The 20,629-nt window shown below is 42.1% G+C and overlaps 2 protein-coding genes across 3 annotated transcripts in view; one reads left to right on the forward strand and one right to left on the reverse strand.

Annotated features, from left to right (window-relative positions):
- The first annotated feature begins 3,588 nt into the window (after positions 1–3,588).
- Positions 3,589–14,851, forward strand: AGT (angiotensinogen). Of its 2 annotated transcripts, none has more exons than XM_083732584.1 (5): positions 3,589–3,728; positions 7,031–7,823; positions 9,474–9,744; positions 11,392–11,536; positions 13,464–14,851. In XM_083732584.1, exons 2-5 carry the CDS (start codon positions 7,055–7,057, stop codon positions 13,650–13,652), a joined length of 1,374 nt encoding a protein of 457 aa, XP_083588710.1. In that variant the 5' UTR covers positions 3,589–3,728; positions 7,031–7,054; the 3' UTR covers positions 13,653–14,851. The 2 variants fall into 2 exon arrangements, with proteins under 2 accessions (XP_083588710.1, XP_083588711.1); XM_083732585.1 differs by having other exon boundaries at positions 3,681–3,743.
- Positions 14,852–18,220: 3,369 nt separating this feature from the next.
- Positions 18,221–20,629, reverse strand: part of COG2 (component of oligomeric golgi complex 2) — a 29,970-nt gene continuing 27,561 nt past the window's right edge. Inside the window, exon 18 of the mRNA XM_083732342.1 lies at positions 18,221–18,675. Coding sequence (XP_083588468.1) covers positions 18,574–18,675 — 102 coding nt within the window. The 3' untranslated portion in view covers positions 18,221–18,573. The remainder of the gene's footprint in view (positions 18,676–20,629) is intronic.

Below are 20,629 nucleotides of genomic sequence, written 5' to 3' on the forward strand. Positions count from 1 at the left end.
ATTAAAGTTTTGTTTTAAAAAAGAAAGAAATCAACCCATACTGCTTTTGCCATTTTCTGGAGCTGAAACAGCAAATTGAACAAAGGTTGTATGTGCCTTCTGCATGGCTGTCAGATTTTAGGAACTTTGAAACTCTGGCTACTCTTGCTTTTGATCACTACGTGAGCTCTGGAGATAAAATGTAAGCATTCCCTGATCTTCTCTGAATGGACTATAAAATCATAGAATTGAAAGGGACTCCAAGGGTCATCTAGTCCAACCCACTGCAATGCAGGAATCCTGCCCTGCAGGGTAGGCTCGAACCACCAGCCTTCTGGTTAACAGTCAGACGCACTGGCTCACAGTGCCACCTCTGTACACTCAAAGTTATGTGTATTTAGAACACTCAAAGAACCCTGCTGGATCTGTTTGATCAAAGGTCAGCAAACTGGTCAGCAAACTTTTTCAGCAGGGGGCCAGTCCACTGTCCCTCAGACCTTGTGGGGGGCCGGACTATATTTTTGGGGGGGGAATGAACGAATTCCTATGCCCCACAAATAACCCAGAGATGCTTTTTAAATAAAACCACACATTCTACTCATGTAAAAACACCAGGCAGGCCCCACACATAACCCAGAGATTCATTTTAAATAAAAGGACGCATTCTACTCATATGAAAATACGCTGATTCCCAGACCGTCTGTGGGCCGGATTTAGAAGGCGATTGGGCCAGATCCAGCCCCCGGGCCTTAGTTTGCCTACCCATGGTCGACTTGCTCCAGCATTTCAGATACTCTGCTCTCCTTATGCTATAATAAATCTGTTAGCTTTTGAGATATCGGTAGAGATGGGGGAGAAATTCAATTCAGTTTACATTTAAAGGTGAACCAACCTAATCTGCTCTTTCCAAAACAATATACAAGCCAAAACACAGCCATCCTGTGAAGGAGCGTCTCCACCCCCTCGTTCAGCCCGGACACTGAGATCCAGTGCCGAGGGCCTTCTGGCGGTTCCCTTGCTGTGAGAAGTGAGGTTACAGGGAACCAGGCAGAGGACCTTCTCGGTAGTGGCACCTGCCCTGTGGAATGCCCTCCCAGCAGATGTCAAGGCAATAAGCAACTATCTTACTTTTAAAAGACATCTGAAGGCAGCCCTGTTTAGGGAAGTTTTCAATGTTTGATGCTGTATTGTGTTTTTAATATTCAGTTGGAAGCCATCCAGAGTGGCTGGGGAAACCCAGCCAGATGGGCGGGGTATAAATTATTATTATTATTATTATTATTATTATTATTATTATTATTCAAGAGTCACATTTTTCTGAATTTTGCAATGCCGTTCTCCAGCCAAGGATTGCATACAAAATGCATATATTACAACAAAGCATGCATAAAAATGCATTTTACTAAGAAAAATTGCAATGGAAAAATCCACAAATGTGCAAGATGTGCTTAGTAGGAGAAATTTGCACTAAAGGGCTGAATAATTTTCAGGAGGACTTTTAAAAATGCAGATTGGTGTAGAAATGTGGAGAACAGTGCTGAAGACTGGAAAACGGAGAAAGAGAAATTGACAGATGGGCCTTTGCATAGATACCACAATCCTCTCTGCTATTTATTTTCTGCAACAGACTAAGTTGACTTTGATTGTTGTTACAGAATTTGGGAGGGAATTTCCTCTTCTCCACTCTGTTGACTTGTGTTCTTTAAGTCCCTTTATGCAAGCTGAAAGCAGAGCCACTCCAATATTTTATTTTAATCAAGTACCTTAGAGCAACAGACAAACCATTTGCAATAAAACCCAGTTGCCCTTTCTATGTATCTTTGGCAGTTTTTGTAAGTGCAACACCAGAAGAGATATTTCTTCTTTCCCACTGACAAATTGCTAGTTGTGCGAAATCCAGACGTCTTTGTCCAAGGCTGCACTTCTGATGTGAAAAAACCACATTTGTCCCAGCGCTCAGAACATCCGTGTTTTGGGAAATGCAATGTTTGTTTCCGAGTGAGGGCATGCATTGTGGTCATAAGTGCAGTGTGGATTGCGAAATGGGCTTGTCCTAGTGTCATGTCGCCTGCCGTACAGTGCCCATGACATCATGGCTGATGAATTATAACACTCCCCAGCCCCCATGCAGGTGCCATTTAAATGATATATTTTATTTTACATTAAACACAGCAGCAAGAAGAAACATGAAACATGAATAGACAAAACTAAAAGAGCTTAAAGCCAAATATCATGAGTTAATAGAATCTGCTGTTTCACAGGTGATCATAAGAATCAGTCTCCAGGTCCTGTTGCATGCATACCAGCCGGATCTTGAAAATAATAATAGCACCATGCGGATTCCTACAGAAGAGTGTATCATTTTGTGACTGGGAAATGTTCTGTTTTGCAAATGCTATTGTGTGTGTGTGGGCACGTGCATGCATGCACACACACAAACACACAGAGTGCTTTTTTCTGGGGGTACACAGGGGTATGCATACCCCTAAACACTTTGTAAATCTATGTTTTGGAGGTACACAGGGGTATGCATACCCCTAAACACTTTGTAAATCTATGTTTGGCCTCATTGAGGGGTAGTATTTCAATATGAGTAGGAAAATGAGAGTACCCCTAAACATTTTTTAAAGAAAAAAGCACTCTGTGTGTGTAGTATCATGGCGTGTATTATTTTTAATAAGCTTCTATTATTATTACAGTGGTACCTTGGGTTACATACACTTCAGGTTACAGACTCCACTAACCCAGAGATAGTACCTCGGGTTAAGTACTTTGCTTCAGGATGAGAACAGAAATTGTGCTCTGGCGGCATGGCGGCAGCAAGAGGCCCCATTAGCTAAAGTGGTGCTTCAGGTTAAGAACAGTTTCAGGTTAAGAACGGACCTCCGGAATGAATTAAGTACTTAACCCAAGGTACCACTGTATTATTATTATTATTATTATTAGTCAATTGTTACCTAACACAATTCATTTATAAACATAATACTGTAGAGGGGGGAATCATATAATTTTAAACAGTTCATTTAATTTTTAGTAAATGAAGGTTTCCAACAAAAGTTTATATAATTATGCTGAAGGTCCTAATTTTTAAGGTCTGGATTCAACTAAATGGTTGCACTTGCAATGAATCCTATTGCTACAATTGTGCATTTCTCCCTCTTCTCCCTGTGCACTGAACTCCAGTGAGCTCTGGGGTTTTGAGAAAAACCCCAGAATATCGTGTGGTGGGAAGAGTGGGGAAATAATTCCATATTAGAAACATAAATGCTTGCGCCGGTAGAACGATGGCCTTAGCATGACATTGAGTTCTACTCTTAAGGCCTGAGCTTTTCCCTGAAGAGAACCGTCCCTGTTTAGAATATACAAAAGCTGTGCTAGAGACTACACAACTTCCTGCTACGTCCCATTGTTTCCCCTGCAGGATGAGGTCCTCATTTGAGTTGCTTCTCTTTTAGGGGACAGAGAACAGATGAGGAAAAATACTGTGAGGAGACAGCAAACTCGGAACTGATGAAGCGGCCTCCTCAGCCAATGTTTGCTCTTCTCACGAGGAAAAGGAAAGAGCAATGATTACAAATACATGGAAAAACACATATCTCAGGACACTGTGCATTGGAGTCAGAGAGCAGAGGGGGCAGCTAATGTGTAACTTAGGTTAGGCAATCGGGGGGATAAAATAGGAGCACAAATTGTCACTTGGAGTCAGATCCTGAGCGCAGGAAACGGCAGGAGATCCATTTCACAAGACAGTGAGTGTGAGAGAGGTGTATATACTCATTCGCAGACCTTATAATTGTTGAGGGGGAAATGATGCAAAAGGGAGTATCTAAATAGCACTGTTATTTATATTATTATTTCACCCTGTTGGTAGGAAATAAGTGTCTATCCTTTTCACAAATTCATATGTGTTACAGTTTGACGTCCCCCCCAACAGAGGTTCCTTAATAATGCATTTATACAAATGTATGTTGAGACCACACATGGAATACTGTGCACAGCTCTGGCTGCTGCACCTCAACAAGGGATGTAGCCGTGGCTGCAACTTGGATAGCTTAAAAAAGAGATTTAGATAGGTTCATGGAATATAAGGCTATAAATAGTTGTGATGGCAGCCTGCCTTGGAATTTCACTTGCTGGGGATCATGAGTAGGAGATGCTGTTCTGCTCATGTCCTGACTGTGGCGCTATGGGCTTCCCAGCAGAATCTGAATGGCAGGAGTCATAAGAGAATGCTGGACCAGTGAGACCTTGGAGCTGATCCACTAGGATTCTTCTTATATGCTCTAAGATAATGTGTGTGCCTTATTTTATGTCCTAAAGCTAACAAGCTTAATTATTATTTTTCTCTAAGATGGCAAGAAACAGGTTAGCTTAGTGCAGTACATTAATTTGCAACATATACCTTTGCAGCCGTAAGGTAGAATCAACATTTTGCAGAAGTCAAGGGCTAACTCCAATAATAATAATAATAATAATAATAATAATAATTTATTTATACCCCACACATCTGACTGGGTTTCCTCAATGGCCCTTGAGATGTACAGATTGCAAATAAATGTAAAGAGAGGTAGTAAAAATGGAAAGGAATTAAATATTTTAACAGCTATGTGAAGTTAGATGAAATAGCCAAGAAGCTGATTGAATATTTTTTTATTTACTGTGGATGTTCAGTACAGTCATGGGAAGAGAGAAAAGGATGGTGTTAGAAAAGGCTGTGGTCTTCAGTTAGGAAGAGTCTTGCGATGAAGTGTGGGATGTTCTGAGTGGGAAATTGTTGTGGTGCTCTTGGTCTTTATGCTATCAGTCTGAGAAAGATAACCAAACCTTACTCAAAAGCTGAGACCTGTGCAAGAAAAAGGAGGAAAACATCCTGGTTGTCTGCATAACGAAAGATTCTCAGCCGACAAAAGTAACTAGGTTGCTTCATGCATTTAAAAATAAATGAATGGCATCTTGGATAGAAAAGGGCTGCAGAGTTGTAATTCTGACCTTACCTCAGAGGTCTGACAGATTCTCTACCCTGCCTTAGTGGCCACAGAAGGGGCTCTGAGGATCATCTAGTTCAAGGCAGGAATATGCTGCTGTCCCATACGGGGATCAAACCTGCAACCTTGGTGTTATCAGCACCACACTTTAACCAACCGAGCTATTAGGCATGGATGTCTGCAGGAGAAGCCCTGTGTATATGGGCCTCTGCCCACAATGACCAGTGTTCCAGAGCGTGTAGATGGAGTGGCTCCTTATACACTGCAAAAAAAAGTGTTGCAACAGGGGTAGGGGAATGAAGACTCAGATTTGCATAAAACATTGTACAAGCTAATGTAGAGTTGCAAGTTTAGAAATAGTTCTTCTAATTAAAATAGAAATGTGGCACATCTCATCATAGGAGGAAGACTACGACCACAGCTGACCCTGCTGTGCAACTTCAGGGTCCCTCCTCTGTTTATTTTTTTAATCTTTAAACCAGACTTGGCCTGGACAAGTCTTCAAAAAAAGGACCATATTCAGGTTCTAGCTGGTACTAACTGGCCCGACCATCTCTGTTGGATGATGCAAGGGCACAGCACTAACAGAGATATTTTGGAAAGGGTCTTCTCTTTTCAAAGGTCATATTAAACTACTGCCAGATGGGACAACATAAAGCAGGATGTTTTTATATGTACTGTAAGCCTCCCAGAGGGGCTGGGAAAATAATTTATTATTATTATTATTATTATTATTATTATTATTATTATTATTATTATTAAGGATTGTGAACCAGCTGCAGCTGCCAATAGAAATAATAGAAATAGTATTAACCAAACAGTATTACCATTGAATCTCTTGGGAAATTTATGAGAATACTGAATTTCAGAAGATCTGGATTTTTGTACATAATGTCCACATAATGTGGAATATATTTGTTCTAGGCATTTTGCATCTCCAACAACAGTCAGTAATTTCTGGTTTTTGTTGTTGTTTTTAGTCTAAGTGGTGCCATATACCAGTGAGTAATTTATAAAAATGTTCTTTAAAATTCATGCATAAATTAAAAAGGGGAATTTAAAAAAGCAAAGAGATGCAGCTCTTACCCATTGCGTAGGTGACCAGGTTTCACTATTGCTTTGAGTACAGAAAGTCACAAGTTCATTCTTGTACAGCCTACATAAATAAGGATAATAGAATCATAGAGTTGGAAGGAGCCCCAAGGGTCATCTAGTCCAACCCCCTGGATTTCAGGTCATAGGGTAATAATAATAATAATAGTATTCATCATCATCACCACCATCATCCCTCTCTGAGATCTTTAGGACTTGCTGCCAAATAGCCAGTTATGAGCTAAATAGACCCATGGCGTGATTCTTTATAAGACAGCTTCATATTATCACATGATTCCTGGTTGAGCAGGAAAAGGAAGAAAGCTTACAGCATCTAGTAGTTGTGATATAGAAAGCAGCCAGATTCCCAGGTTCTAAAGCAGAGGTTCCCCTTGTTTTTCAGGCCACTATCCCCTTGGTTCCATAAACTCATCCCCAGTGCTCCCTACCCTACCCTACTCTACCCTACCATATAAAAAGCATTATTCAGAATAGCAGCCTGCACTGGGGAAGTTAACAACACAACGAAAGTCAAGACAGTTAACAATTAATTGCACATTTCTTCATAATCCAATTAAAACTATTTGGTTTGATTATTTCAATAAAACTGATGAGCTTGATCCAATGATAGTCTTTTGCACCTCCAGTGCCCCCTTTGGGAACCACTGATCTAAAACGTGACTCAAATACACGATGTGATCAGTCAGTTACAGCTTTTTTGCATAGTAACCCTTAGATCTGATCGTAGTTTTGTTAACTGATACGGGTGAGCACAGGCCTTTTAATCTCAGAGTATGGGCCAATAAGCCTAGCAAGCCACAGACTAGAAGCATTTCCACCCAGGGCAGAAGATGGGAGGTACAAAGTACCTCCCATTAACTGGTTGTGGCTTGAGTAGCCATTTTACCTGGCAGAAATAAATGCTTGGCAAACTCACAAAAGTTCCCTTTGTTGCTTTTTTCCTTCTTCAACAGACATCACTGAAGTTGCAGTCAAACATGAACCCCGGAGTGAGTTTTTTGTGCTTCCTTCTCTGCATTACCATTGTGGGCTGTGACCGGGTCTACGTCCACCCATTCTATCTGTTCGACGTAGGAAACCTAACTGGTTGCAAGAAAGTGGAAGACAGGGAACAGCAGGTGAATAATTTTGTCCCCGTCTCAAATTTATCTCACATCAGTTCGGCCCATGAGGAGGGTGTCAGAAACAAGAGCGAGGGAAGAAGTCATTTACGGAGAGAGCTGAGAGACCCAATTTATATTATTGGTGCACGTTTCTATGAACAACTGAGGAAAATGCACAAGGAAGAAAATATTCTTCTGTCCCCCACATTCAGCTACGAGTCCTTGCTAGCCTTCTATATAGGGGCCTCTGGTGAAACAGCAAAGGAATTGCAGATTTTTTTAGGATTTGACTCCTCATCCGTTAATCCAAACTGCACCTACAGAATTGATGGGCGCAAAGTATTCTCTGTACTGAGCAGCATTGCTAAAAGTCCATTTCACTCAAAAGAAGATGATCAGCTGTTCTTCTCGAAGTTCTCCTGGCTTTTCTCTGCCCCCGAAATCCGTTTATCTGAGTCCTTTGTCAATGATTTGGTCTTTCCAAACATGAATCTCTTTGTACGAGCTGTGGACTTTACAAACCCCACAAAGGCAGCAGAAGAAATGAATGCTTTTGTCAAAGGCACCCTCCAAAGTAAGAGTTTGCTGGCAGACATTGATCCAGAAACTAACCTCCTGTTAGCAACTTACACTCATTTCAAAGGTAAGTGAGCAGGAGAATTCCAACTTGTTGAAACCAGTAGCAATTCTATAGGGAATCAAATTTTCATCAGGTGAACTGAATTTATGTACCCCATAATGCCACGCTGTTCACTTTTTGAGTTTTAAATCTTCTATTCTAACGTGGGAAATCCTCTAACGCGTGTCTGGAAATTTATATGTGCTAATGTAAGAATTGCCCAGCTAGGTTTTACACTAGCTGTTTTCAAAGATGGACAGCTAAATGTCATAGGCAATATCACATGCAGTAGCTACTGCCACAGTTTGTCTCTGGCACAGGAAGTCAAAGCCTTGTAGTATACTGCTCTGCAGATTGAATTTCTGTTCCCGCCTACCACAGGAAATAGATATTGAGGGAGTCAATATCTTGCGGCAATGAAATCAGCCTGTCTGCTGTGTTATGTGGACATGTGTGCACGCACATTGATATTTTCATGAGAAGCCTTCAGTGGGCCACTCTCTCTACCTTTCCCCCATCTTTCAAAGCAATGATAGCTAATCAGCAGTAGGGATGTGCAAATAGGTGAGGAATCTGTAGTGTGCTCCTATAACAATACGCCTTGGCTCACACAACAGCCACTGGAAATTCTTGGAGCATCTAACGGGGCTCCAAAGTCTACTGAAAAAGAAAAAAAGCTTCTAAACAGTCCAAGTGCATGCTTAAAGTTTCTTGTAGGTTTGCAGAGTCAATGGGGGTTTTTTGTTTCTTTTTACACAGCACTAGGTGTATAGAAGGGATACGGGTGGCACTGTGGTCTAAACCACTGAGCCTCTTGGGGTTGCCGATTGGAAGATCAGCGGTTCGAATCCCTGCGACGGGGTGAGCTCCCGTTGCTTGGTCCCTGCTCCTGCCCACTTAGCAGTTCGAAAGCATGTCAAAGTGCAACTAGATAAATTGGTACTGCTCCAGTGGGAAGATAAATGGCGTTTCCATGCGCTACTCTGGTTTCGCCAGATGCGGCTTAGTCATGCTGACCACATGACCTGGAAAAACTGTCTGTGGACAAACATCAGCTCCCTCAGCCAGTAAAGCGAGATGAGCTCGCAACCCCAGAGTTGGTCATGACTGGACTTAACTGTTAGGGGTCCTTTACCTTTTTCAGGTGTATAGAATAAGAGGGTCCTCAAGATTCCTTAACTAAAAATCATAGAATCATAGAATTGTAGAGTTGGAAGAGAACCTGAGGGTCATTTAGTCCAACCCCCTGCAATGCAGAAATCTCAACTAAAGCATTAAAAGCAATAAGCCCAATTCATTGAAGTAGCGTTAGTGTGTAACTGACTTTTGCATCAATTAATTATTCCACCCATTAGTGATTTATTCTAGAATAACCCCAAGGAATTATGGATTTTCTCTTTTACCACTCTGCCAAAAAATGGGAGGAGGGTTTAATTGAATTTAACAGTCAATTTTACTGTTTTTATTTTGCTGTTCTTCATTTTTTAAAAAAAGTCATATTAAATTGCTGTTGTTAGTCATCTGAATTCTGTTAAAGAAACAGAGTGGGGAGTAAATGTTTTAAATAATGAATTAAAAGAAATTTCCGCCGGTGTGGCACTTTGTGAACCAACCAAATGGATTAAAAAACCGACTCATTTCTCCCTATAACCATATTCCCATTTTTGTTTTCAGTCTCTGTGAAGGGAGCCTCCCTACTGAAAGAACCTCAGGAATTCTGGCTCAGTTCACACAAAACAACCCCTGTACCAATGATGAGAATAACTGGAACCTTTCAGCATAAATGTGATCCCAGCCAGAACATTTCTTCCATCAAAATTCCTCTCAGCCAGGATTTATTTCTGCTGCTTTTGCAGCCCACCAATAACAGTGACCTGGCCAGTGTTGAAAATCAATATTCCATGAAGGTTCTTTCCAACGAATGGCTGGTGGGACTGTCCCCAAGGTATACTTTGTTTATGCAACATTACATATTTGTGGAACCAGCAACAGTCAGGTGGGATAGCTGTCTCTTTTCACTTAGATCCAGTTGCCAGAGAACTGGTAATGACAGAGTTTCTCCAAGTTAAACTCAGCCACCTCAGTCCAAATAGTAATACCTGTCATTGACAACAACATTTAAATCTTGATCAACAGGTATTTAGAAATGCCAGCAAAGAGTATTTGCACCCTCTGCCTTTAAAAATATAAATAACAGGGCTGTCTAATTTTCTCCTTTCTACTCCTAAATCTGTTTTATAATCTCACTTGTTATCTCTGTATGCTAAGCCAAGGAGAGGTCTGGTGAAGGTAGGAGCTCCCTTTTTCTTTACTTTGTTAAAAGAAAGAAGGGAAAGGGACTGATGCATGCCCTCCCTTATTTTGTGCTGGGCATCCGTGAGGGATTAAGTATCCTCACAGGGGCCCAGAACAAAATAAGATCTATTTCCACTGATACTTAGGTGGATGTTATGAGCATACTATGAGAGAGGGCAGACATAGGAATCATCTCTGTTCTGCCTCTTACTCAAATTTCAAAGGGTTTCCATGAGAGTGTTTTGCCCAAGAGCAGGGTGTTGCTAGAAATAGATGCATGGGCCCCAAATCATTTTCTAAAGTGCCCTGAATGGGTAGATTTTGACTTTGGAAGAAAATGGATTGGGGGTGATCTGAGTTGCTGGGTGGAATATTTATCTGGGGAAGTAAGGTGTTTTTTTAAAAAATTCACCATATTTGTGTCCATCTTATACCCAAAGTTCTCAGGGTGCCTTACATAGTAAACACATATTAAAAAATATATAAGGGCAATAACCAAAACGTGATCACACCAAACTTTCCCCCAAGAAGACGTATTTTTTATTGCTTGTCATAATTCTATTACATTATTTTGTCTAAAGATGATTTGGGAGGTAACGACTAGGGTAATCAAATTGATGGAAATTAATTGGAAGTACAGTAAATGGATTGGAGAGGAGCTGATTTAGGACCCAGCTATATTAGTCAAGAAAAAGTGTTTTATGTGTTATAACACTGTGACACCAGAAGGCGCTGTGGAGTCCTGTCTTTCGCCAATGTGATTTCCCATAATGAGGTTTACAACACGTTTTCCTGAAACACTTTTTTGATGCGTCTAGATCCAGCCTTGTGCTCACTTGGGGTGTGGGGCAAACTGAAGACTTGACTTCAGTGGGGATTTAGCTGGCTTGCCTTGTCACCTTTGACATTTCTAAATTTGCACATCCATCAGGGCAGCCTGTCCTATTTCGCCTAGGCAAAACAGGAAGTTCCTCCCCCCCCCAGGCAAAGTCTGGCTCACTGGGGTTGCCTGGTGGTGCCAGCAGCTTCCAGTGAGATCTTGTGACATCTCATAGAACTCTCAAGACAGCTTGTGCCAGCTCTGCAAGATCTCACTGGAAGCTTCTGCGAGTCCTTCTCTGGTGTCAGAGGTGGGCAAGGCACCTACAGGGACACTGCCCTGTGAGATTCTGCCGCCTGAGGCTGGTGCCTCAGTCTGCCTCATGGGCAGGCCGGCCCTGATCTCCACATATAAATCAGCATACACAAATTTGCTAATATATTTTCCTCTCTTTCTCCCTTCTTGTATCTTCTTCAGACAAATCCAGCTGACTTTGCCAAAGGTGTGCTTGGAAAGCACATATGATATACAGGAACTCCTTGGCAAAATGCCTCTGTCTTACCTGCTTGGAAATAAAGCCAACCTCACACGACTAAGTGACAACAACATAACTGTTGGGAAGGTACGGTCTATTTTCTACGCAACAGCGCAGGCGCTTGCCATCTTCCACACAGAGACAAAGTCCATGTAAACAACAGAATAGAGAGCAGGCTCGTTGTTGTAGAGAGCAAAATCTGTAGTGGGCGAAAGATGAACATTTGGAGCAGATGCCAGGAAGGCATGGGACCAAAGACAACGCTATGAGAGGACAAGGGCTCGAGGAATCAGAGCACAAAGGGGGAGATAAGACGTTACATACAGATGAATGAATACAAAATGAAAAGAAGCCTCAAAAGACTGCAGTGTTGAGTGAAAGGGAGGACGAAGAGAGGAGAAAAAAAGGGTTCTTAGCCTTTTTCCAGCAAGAAATTGTGTTTACTGTTAGGCAATTTTAGACTCTGGACTCACTGAGCAGTTGACTTTTTAGATAGTAATGTGTTATTACTGCTCTTAAAAATATGTTAAGCCAGTACAGCTGCATTTTGGGCCATCCAGATAATACTGCTGAATGGAGCCCTCTGTGTTGTCTCAAACTGTAGCCTAACATCACTACTGCCCACCAGACATTTTGGAGAAGGATGATGATGATGATGATTTATACCCCACCCATCTGGTTGGGTCTCCCCAGCCACTCTGGGCATCTTAAAACATATCTAAAAACATAATAAATACATCAGTCTTAAAACTTCGCTAAACACTGTTGCCTTCAGGTGTCTTCTAAAAGTCAGATAGTTTATTTCCTTGACATCTGAAGGGAGGGCGTTCCACAGGGAGGGCGCCACCACCAAGAAGGCCCAGAACCAGCCCCTTCCCATTTGCTTCTTCCCTTTAGGTTTCCAAATATGTATTTACATGTAGAAGCAGACATTTTAGTCTCTGCTGGGGAAAACACTACTAGACCAAGGAACACTTTTAATGGGAAATTGGTTGCAGGGAACATATTGAGCATGCCTGCAACTCCATTCAAAATGTCAGCCTGCCAAGCATGCTTTTCACCTTCAAAAACTGTCATGTCATCACCACATATATTTATCCCTGTGTTCAGCCTGTTCCACTTATAACACTCTCGCCAAATAAGTTGCTAAGGAGGCTTATAATCAGTCATTTACCCCTCAAATCAACACTTTAAGATACTTTAAGTTGTCAAATATGGCAGAGTGTTGTTTATCTACATATTTTGAAATGGAAGGAAAGGAAAAGGCCCGTCTGAAATTCCTTTTCAGGTCCTTCAGCAGAATGACACCTGCCTTGTAGAGCACAAAGGCCACTGAAGTTGGACACCCTCCAGTATTATGCCCGTTTTGTCAGATGCTACAAACACTATTTTAAAAGGCTTCTCCAGAAGATTGTGTTGACTCCCAGGCAGTATCTGAATTCTTCTGAGAAAACTGCTTCAATTAGTTGCATGTAGCCATACCACACCACGGTGATATTTGGCCATGTTTAGTGGTCTGTAAATACTTCAAGGAAATAATATCAGGAAGAACAGTTGTGGATTCTATGTTAGCTATGTGAATATGAAGCAATGACCTAGTCTGGCATTCTACTGCCTCTTAATATAAACCAAGGATGGGGAACTTATGACTCTCCAGATGTCGTTGGAATCCAGCGCCCATCGGAATCAGCCAGCCTGGCCAATGGTCAGGGATTATTATCTAAATGTATGGAGTGATCACTGATCAGTATGGAAATTTCAGCCAAGATGGATTGCTAATGTGAAGCATATTTCTAATACAGGACCATACTGTACTGCCCTAGTAAGTATTTGGGCAAAGCTGATTCAACAAGTCTTCTGTAAACATCATGGGTTGCTTCTTGCTGTATCCCATGTCCTTTTGTTTAGCACTTTTCATACCTTTTTATTTATGGGGATTGCCATTTGTCATCTCTTTCTGTCATACTCCAATGAGCCAGACTCTCAAATTCACTGGGCTCCTTTCTGCTTCCAGATCATAAACCAGCAGCTTTTGGAGCTCACTCCCAGGACAGCAGATGAAGCAACAGACCCCACAACAGGAAGTCAAGACACCGAGGCGCTCAAAATAACACTGGACAAGCCATTTTTGCTAGCAGTGTATGAAATGTCAGGCGCACAGCTTTATTTTGGCAGAATAACAAATCCCCTGAAAGGAACATAAACTTCCACAAAGGGGGGGGGGGGAATGGCTTCCCAGACTTCATTTGATCTTTTCCTTGCTTAGCAACTGTTTCTATAATCCCACTGAGTCCTAATTAGAGATTTTGAAATGGCAAAACTGATGTATCTTTCGATTATAATATTGATAAAATTATCAATAGTGTTTAGCAACATCTTTATTCCATTAAGGGGATAGCGTGAGGGTAGATCTGTTTACACCAACATCTAGGGTGCCACACAAATGCCATAATATTGTACTTTGCCTGTTGCATGCAACTGCTCAGTAAGCCAGTCATCTGTACTGTTCTGCCAAGAAAAGTTCAACATACTTTTGTACCTGATTATCACTTGGTCAGTGGTTGGATATTCATTAACTGGATTATCCCAATGCCTTATTTACTTGAATTAATAATGCTATTCTAATAGATGTGCCGTTTAAGCAACCCCAGTGAAATTATAGTCTTAGGTCAGTTTCTATCAAATAATAATTGTTGTTTGGATTTTTTTTTAAGGGAGCATAAAGAATAGTTTTCTATTCTTTGCAGCACTTTTCTTTTTCATAATTTCCTGTTCACTTATCAAGATTCATCCCCTATTGTAGATGCTATTTAATCTCAACATTTAGTAAGCCAGGTTTTCCTTTTTTATTAGATTCACCCCCCTCCCTAAATCCTCTAGGTTCTCACCATAATTATATTAGGTGTGTATCATATTGCAGGTTTAATTTGCATGCTGGCTTCTCACCTGAGACACCAAAGCAGCTCCAGAGCAAAAATAAATAAATATTCTGATTATCAAGCAATATTGAATCAAAAGGTTGGAAAAGAAGATACTGCTAGAAGGTAACACAGATAAGGAATGAAAATAAAAGTACTGGTTGATATCAGTATATTTTGCCAGTGCTTCATCACCTGTACTAGTTTCCAGCCCATTTTGGAGCTGAATTGGTTGTGACCTATAAAGCCTTAAATATATTGAGGATAGCAAACCTGAAGAATTATTTCTTCCCCTATAACCTGCCCACATCTTCACCAGAGACCCTTTTTAGTTTTCCCATTTTGTGAAGTAAGAGAGATGGGCAATGCCCCTCTTTACCCTGGACTTTGATAACTGTCATGACCCACTCTGTTTCTGTGTTCAATTTGCTTTAAACTGTTTTTAATATTGAAAGGGTGGGGAATAAATAAATATAATACATAATAATGGCCACAAGCGTCTTTTTTAGGGGGATTAATTCTCTTCAACCTTTCAGTTGCTTTCGATACGATCACCCCTGCTATCCTTTTGAAGTGACTTACGAAGTAAGGGGTAGGTGGCGCTGCTTTGTGGTGGCCTGGTCATATTTGGATGTTAGTTTCCCGAAGGTGATGCCTGGGGAATGTTTTTCGGTCTCGTGGAGCATTCAATGGGGAGTTCCTCAGAGTTCCTCAATTTTATCCCCTGTGCTATTTAACATCTACATGAAACATCTGAGGGGGGTCATCCGGGGTTCTGGTGTGCGTCGTCAGCAATATGCTGCTGACACACAGCTCTACTTCTCCTTTACAGCTGCAGGTGTGGCAGTGGATGTGTTGAAACATTGTCTTGCCTCAGTAAAGGGCGGATGAGAGCCAAGAAATGGAAGCTCAATCCAGAAAAAGCTGAGGCACTGCTAGTGGGCAGTTCCTGAGGCCCTTGTGTGCCCCCCTCCAAGGAGAAGTCTGGAGGATGGCAACACGGGAACAAGCATTTTCTGTGGTGGCTCCCCACTTGTGGAACGCTCTCCCCAGGGAGGCTCACCTGGCGCCCTCATTATATAGCTTTAGGCATGTTTCTCTTCAACCAGGTGTTCAGCTAGTTAGCATTCTAAGGTTTTAAAAATATGTTGGGGGGGCGGTTATTGGTTTGTTTCTTTTTGTTTTACTATGTATTTTGTATTCTCATTTTTTATTTTTCTGTTGTAAACTGCTCTGGGATCTTTGGATGAAGGACGCTATACTACTACTACTAATTTTTGCACCTGACATCATCCATCCCTCAGAAGCACCTGCAACCTCAGCTCTTACTATCTACAACAGTTATTATCCTTCTCTTTGGGTGAAACAGGGCAAGAGACAGACCAGATCATTTTATTTCTGTTGATATATTTATAGCCCCATTTTTACTATAAAATACTTAAAGCAGCAGCAATCTCATTTAAATATCATAAAAAATTAAAATCATTAAACCTCAAAACATCAATGTGATAATTAGTTTAAATGAAGCAATGAGAAGCCTGTTGAAATAAACAGACCAACAGAAAAGAAATTAAATATGTAGCCTAGCCCCTTGGGAGAATGTCCCACAATTGGCTCTGCTTCTTGTGGCTGTTTGTCAAACCTCAAACGGCAATACGAAGAGCCCCCCCCCCAACATCAGTCTTAATAGGTTTGGGACAAGGTGTTTCTTAAGGTACTGTGGTCTGGGGTCATTTAAGATATTAAAGGTTACAACTTGCACTATGAATAGAGCACTCCAGAAGATAACTAATGGAGGTGCCGTATCATCAGTGTTTGGATCACGGAAAAAAAAAACCCCATGTTTTTTATATATATATATATATATATATATATATATATATATATATATATATATATATATATAACTTGGCAATTATCTGTCCTTTAATGATACTTCCAAATTAGACTCTTTCCTTTGGGTAATTGTAGGACCTGCCTTGAATGGGGCTCCCAGTGTGTTCTCATCCAAGCATTGAGCCACATCCTGTCACCAATTAGGTTTTTCAGATTAACGGCTAGAGCTATATAAAGGGGATATTATATTATCCTACCTTTAAGGTGCTGTTGTACAGGTTACTCAGATAATAATCTCACTGAGTACTCAGAAAGGACTTAATAAATGCTAAAAGGTTAAACGTAAAGGACCCCTGGAGGTTAAGTCCAATCAAAGGCGACATTGGGGTTGCGGCGCTCATCTTGCTTTCAGGCTGAGGGAGCCGGCGTTTATCCACAGACAGCTTTCTGGTTATGTGGCCAGCATGACTAAACCGCTTCTGGCGCAATAGAATACGGTGACAGAAACCAGAGCACACAGAAACACCATTTACCTTTCCGCCGCAGCAGTACCTATTTGCAACGGGAGTTCACCCCGTTGTACGGATTCAAACTGCCGACCTTCCAATTGGCAAACCCAAGAGGCTTCTTAGTAACAGTGCATCAATACTGAAGGAAATGCAAATAAAAGCAGAAAACACACCCAACATTTAGCATGATTGGGGAAGTCGTATTTTGATCCCAAGGAGGTGGCTTCAATATTATGCTATCAGCAAACCTCCAGTCAATCATCCCCAGTCTCACCAGAAGTATTTAAATACTAGCTATACCGATTCCCCAAACCAAAGAAGTGGACAAAATTGCAAAGGCTTGATGTTACTCTAACATACCATGAATAAGCAGGGTGCTTTCTTTCCAAATTCACATTTATTTGGTTCCTTCTTTATGATGGGCCCCAAAGGAAAAATCACAGGGCAAACAGGCATGCTGTGCCATTTGAAAACAACAACAACAATAAAAAAATCCTTGTATTCCTCCAACAAGCAGACATGATAATCTACCATTTTGTGAAAATAGTTGGAAATAAAAATCTTTATAACTCCTTAAATAATTCTATATCCCACCGTATTCAAAAAGCTCAGAAGTTAACAATAAATTTTTGCTTAGCCATGTAATAAATGTAGGTAAGTCAGACTACATCAAGCTTTGAAACCAGACAGGTTTTTAAACCAGGAACGCCTTGGATGGTGTAAAACAAATACCCCAAACCATGTACATTAGATTTCAAATGACCTCAGAGAAGTATATAGTTCCTTAAGGAATGCATAAGGTCAGTTGACTATCTTATGAGGTTTTTCTGAATGTGGATGTTAGCAGCAACAGGAACAGGTAGTGTGTTTTAAGGAGTTTGCATGTAACTTATGATGGTTTTAAAGAGGTGCAAATGAAAACCCCAAACCCAAAAGTAATCCTGAGTTTTTCATGAAACAGACAGACAGACTTTTAGGTGATTTAAGACCCTTCCAAGACTCAAGACAACCACCTCAACAAATGTTTCTTTTTCTTCTTCTTCAAAAAAAAGTAAGTGTGACCTCTCTGAAGACAAAGCTCAGGAGAATGCTTTCTTGTTTGTTTTAAAATTCAAGAACAGCAAAGCTTATTTTAATCTCTTCTACACAACCCAACGTTCTAACGTAAAAGGTATGCTTAAAGGTAAAGGTAAAGGTAAAGGGACCCCTGACCATGAGGTCTAGTCGTGGACGACTCTGGGGTTGTGGCGGTCATCTCGCTTTACTGGCCAAGGGAGCCGGCATACAGCTTCTGGGTCATGTGGCCAGCATGACTAAGCCGCTTCTGGCGAACCAGAGCAGTGCACGGAAATGCTTCGTGCTTTCAAACTGCTAGGTTGGCAGGAAAAGGTATGCTTAGAGGTCAGTAAATTACTATTCTTACATTGTGTGAAGATTAATACTACAAAGCCACTTGAACTTACATATTTAATACATCTCCTCTCCAGTGATAAAATGTTACAAAGGAAGACAATGCTTTTCTTGTTTATTTTAATCATGTTAAATCAGTTTTCCTGCATGATAAGATTTACAATAATAATAAAAATAATAAAAATAATAATAACCTTTCATAGCTTTGTAGTAGATTGCTTAGAAATATATAAACTTTCTTCCATACAATGGAAAATGAGAGTAAATGCTCTTCTATAAGGTTCTCTCCTTTTTGGTGAAACAAGTTTTTATGTCTCTTGAGACACACTTAACTTGCTGCTGAAGCTGAATTAGGAAGCACTTCCTTGCTACATAGTACTTGACAACAGAAAATAAAAAGAAACCCTCTTCTTTTCAGAAGCCAGGCCTGCTCTCTCTTCTCAGCTGAAAATCATGTTTGTTCTGCTGCTATCTGATCCTTGGCAGATTGAACAAGCTCTGAAAGAGCTGAGAAGCTTTTGATGTTGCTCAGCTGCAATCCCATCTTCTGTATCTAAAACAAAATATTACAGTTCATTTATTATTTTTGCAGGCAAAAGCAGAAATTTCTTACTTAATCATTGCATGATCAGAAGCTCTATAAGACACGCACATAGAAACTTGTCTTGTGTTGACAGCCACTTCTTTTATTTAGCATGCATTTGACAAAGTTATTTTTAGGCAGCTGGAATAAGTATCATTTGACTTGGCTAACATTCCAGTTACCGTATTTTTCGCACCATTGGACGCATTTTTTTACTCTTAAAAAGTAAGGGGAAATGTCTGTGCGTCCTATGGAGCGAATGTGTGGTCCCTGGAGCCAAATTGCCGGAGTGCGGCACACTCTTGGACTGGTCTTTGGTAGTGGTGGTGGAGCCGTGCTCCCCTGCCGGCAGCCTTGGCTTCCCTCTGCAGCCCCGGGAAGCTTTGGAGGAACGGGAGGGCTGTGCGCCCATCCCCCGCACTCTTGGGCTGCTGAATGGGGGCGGGGGGGGGGGCCGCGCTCATCTGCCGGCAGCCTCGGCTTCCCCCTGCAGCCCCGGGAAGCTTTGGAGGAACGGGAGGGCTGTGCGCCCATCCCCCGTGCTTCTGGGCTGTTGAATGGGGGAGGTGGGGAGAGCCTCACTTGTCTGCCGGCAGCCTCGGCTTCCCTTTGCAGCCCCGGGAAGCTTTGGAGCAAGGGGAGGGCTGTGCGCCCATGCCCCGCGCTCCTGGGCTGCTGAATGGGAGCGGGGGGGGGGGGGCCGCGCTCATCTGCCGGCAGCCTCGGCTTCCCTCTGCAGCCCCGGGAAGCTTTGGAGGAACGGGAGGGCTGTGCGCCCATCCCCCGCGCTTCTGGGCTGCTGAATGGGGTTGGGGGGTGCTGCTCTGCCAACAGCCTGCCCTTCCCCTCAAGGTTTGGAGCAGTGGGCAGGCTGTGCGCCCATGCCCCACACTCCTGGGCTGCTGAATGGGGTTGGGGGGGTGCTGCTCTGCCACCTGCCTGCCCTTCCCCTCAAGGTTTGGAGCAGTGGGCAGGCTGTGCGCCCATGCCCCACACTCTTGGGCTGCTGAATGAGGGTGGGGGGTGTTGCTCTGCCAGCAGCCTGCCCTTCCCCTCAAGGTTTGGAGCAGCGGGCAGGCTGTTCACTGAGAGAGGGGAGGAAGAGGACGGAGAGGAGGGGGACCAAGAAGCTGGGTGAAGGGAGATGAGGTACCATAGGTTGCCATGAGTGGAGAGTCATGGTAGAGGGCAAAGGAGAGGGAGCAGTGAAGGGGAGAAATTGTAGACGTTCCCTGAGGAGTTTGGGTGAAAGGGATGGAGAGGAGGAGGCTGGAAAAGGGGACTGTTCTGCTTGGGGGGGGGGGGGGAGAAAAAAGTGGGGAAAAGGAAAGCCTCCCAAGCCTGCCGCTGAGAAGCTCTGCTTGGCTGTTTCTTGACTGTAATTCAAGTAAAGGGAATGTTTGCAAGCAGCTGGCAGGCTGTTCGCTGAGAGAGGGGAGGAAGAGGATTGAGAGGAAAAAATGTGGCATTAGCAATGCTTTGGATGGGTACGAAGATGGTATTTTACATGAAGATAGCGAAGAAAGTGATGTCAGTGACTGTGAGCAACTGAGCTTCAAAAATTCTGACTCTAGCAGTGATGAGTTCTTGGGGTTCACAGAAGAGTAGAAGAGTACTCAAACCTTAAAGTCTCTCTTCATTTGTTAATGACAGTGATGATGGTTCTTAATGCCATTGTTGACTGCTGTTCACTTTACATGGCTGTAATGTGATTCTGATATACCGGTTGTTTATTAAATACAGTAGTTTATACAACATTTGATTCAGAATATTTTTTCCTTGTTTTCCTCCTCTAAAAACTAGATGCGCCCTATGGTCGGGTGCGTCCAATGGAGCGAAAAATACGGTACTTTTGCTGGTTGGGACGTTTTGATGTTTGCCAAGCATGAAATAGCATGTGTGTGGGCAACTGCTGTTGGTACCT

The sequence above is a fragment of the Podarcis gaigeae genome, assembly GCF_964106915.1.
Source record: "Podarcis gaigeae genome assembly, chromosome: 3".
Lineage (NCBI taxonomy): Eukaryota > Metazoa > Chordata > Lepidosauria > Squamata > Lacertidae > Podarcis > Podarcis gaigeae.

Excerpts from the sequence above, each read along its gene's own strand:
- AGT (XM_083732584.1), top strand. The coding sequence starts at position 7,055 with ATGAACCCCGGAGTGAGTTTTTTGTGCTTCCTTCTCTGCATTACCATT. Across the intron at positions 7,824-9,473 it reads AACTTACACTCATTTCAAAG|TCTCTGTGAAGGGAGCCTCC; the intron begins GTAAGTGAGCAG and ends TTTTGTTTTCAG. Across the intron at positions 9,745-11,391 it reads CTGGTGGGACTGTCCCCAAG|ACAAATCCAGCTGACTTTGC; the intron begins GTATACTTTGTT and ends TATCTTCTTCAG.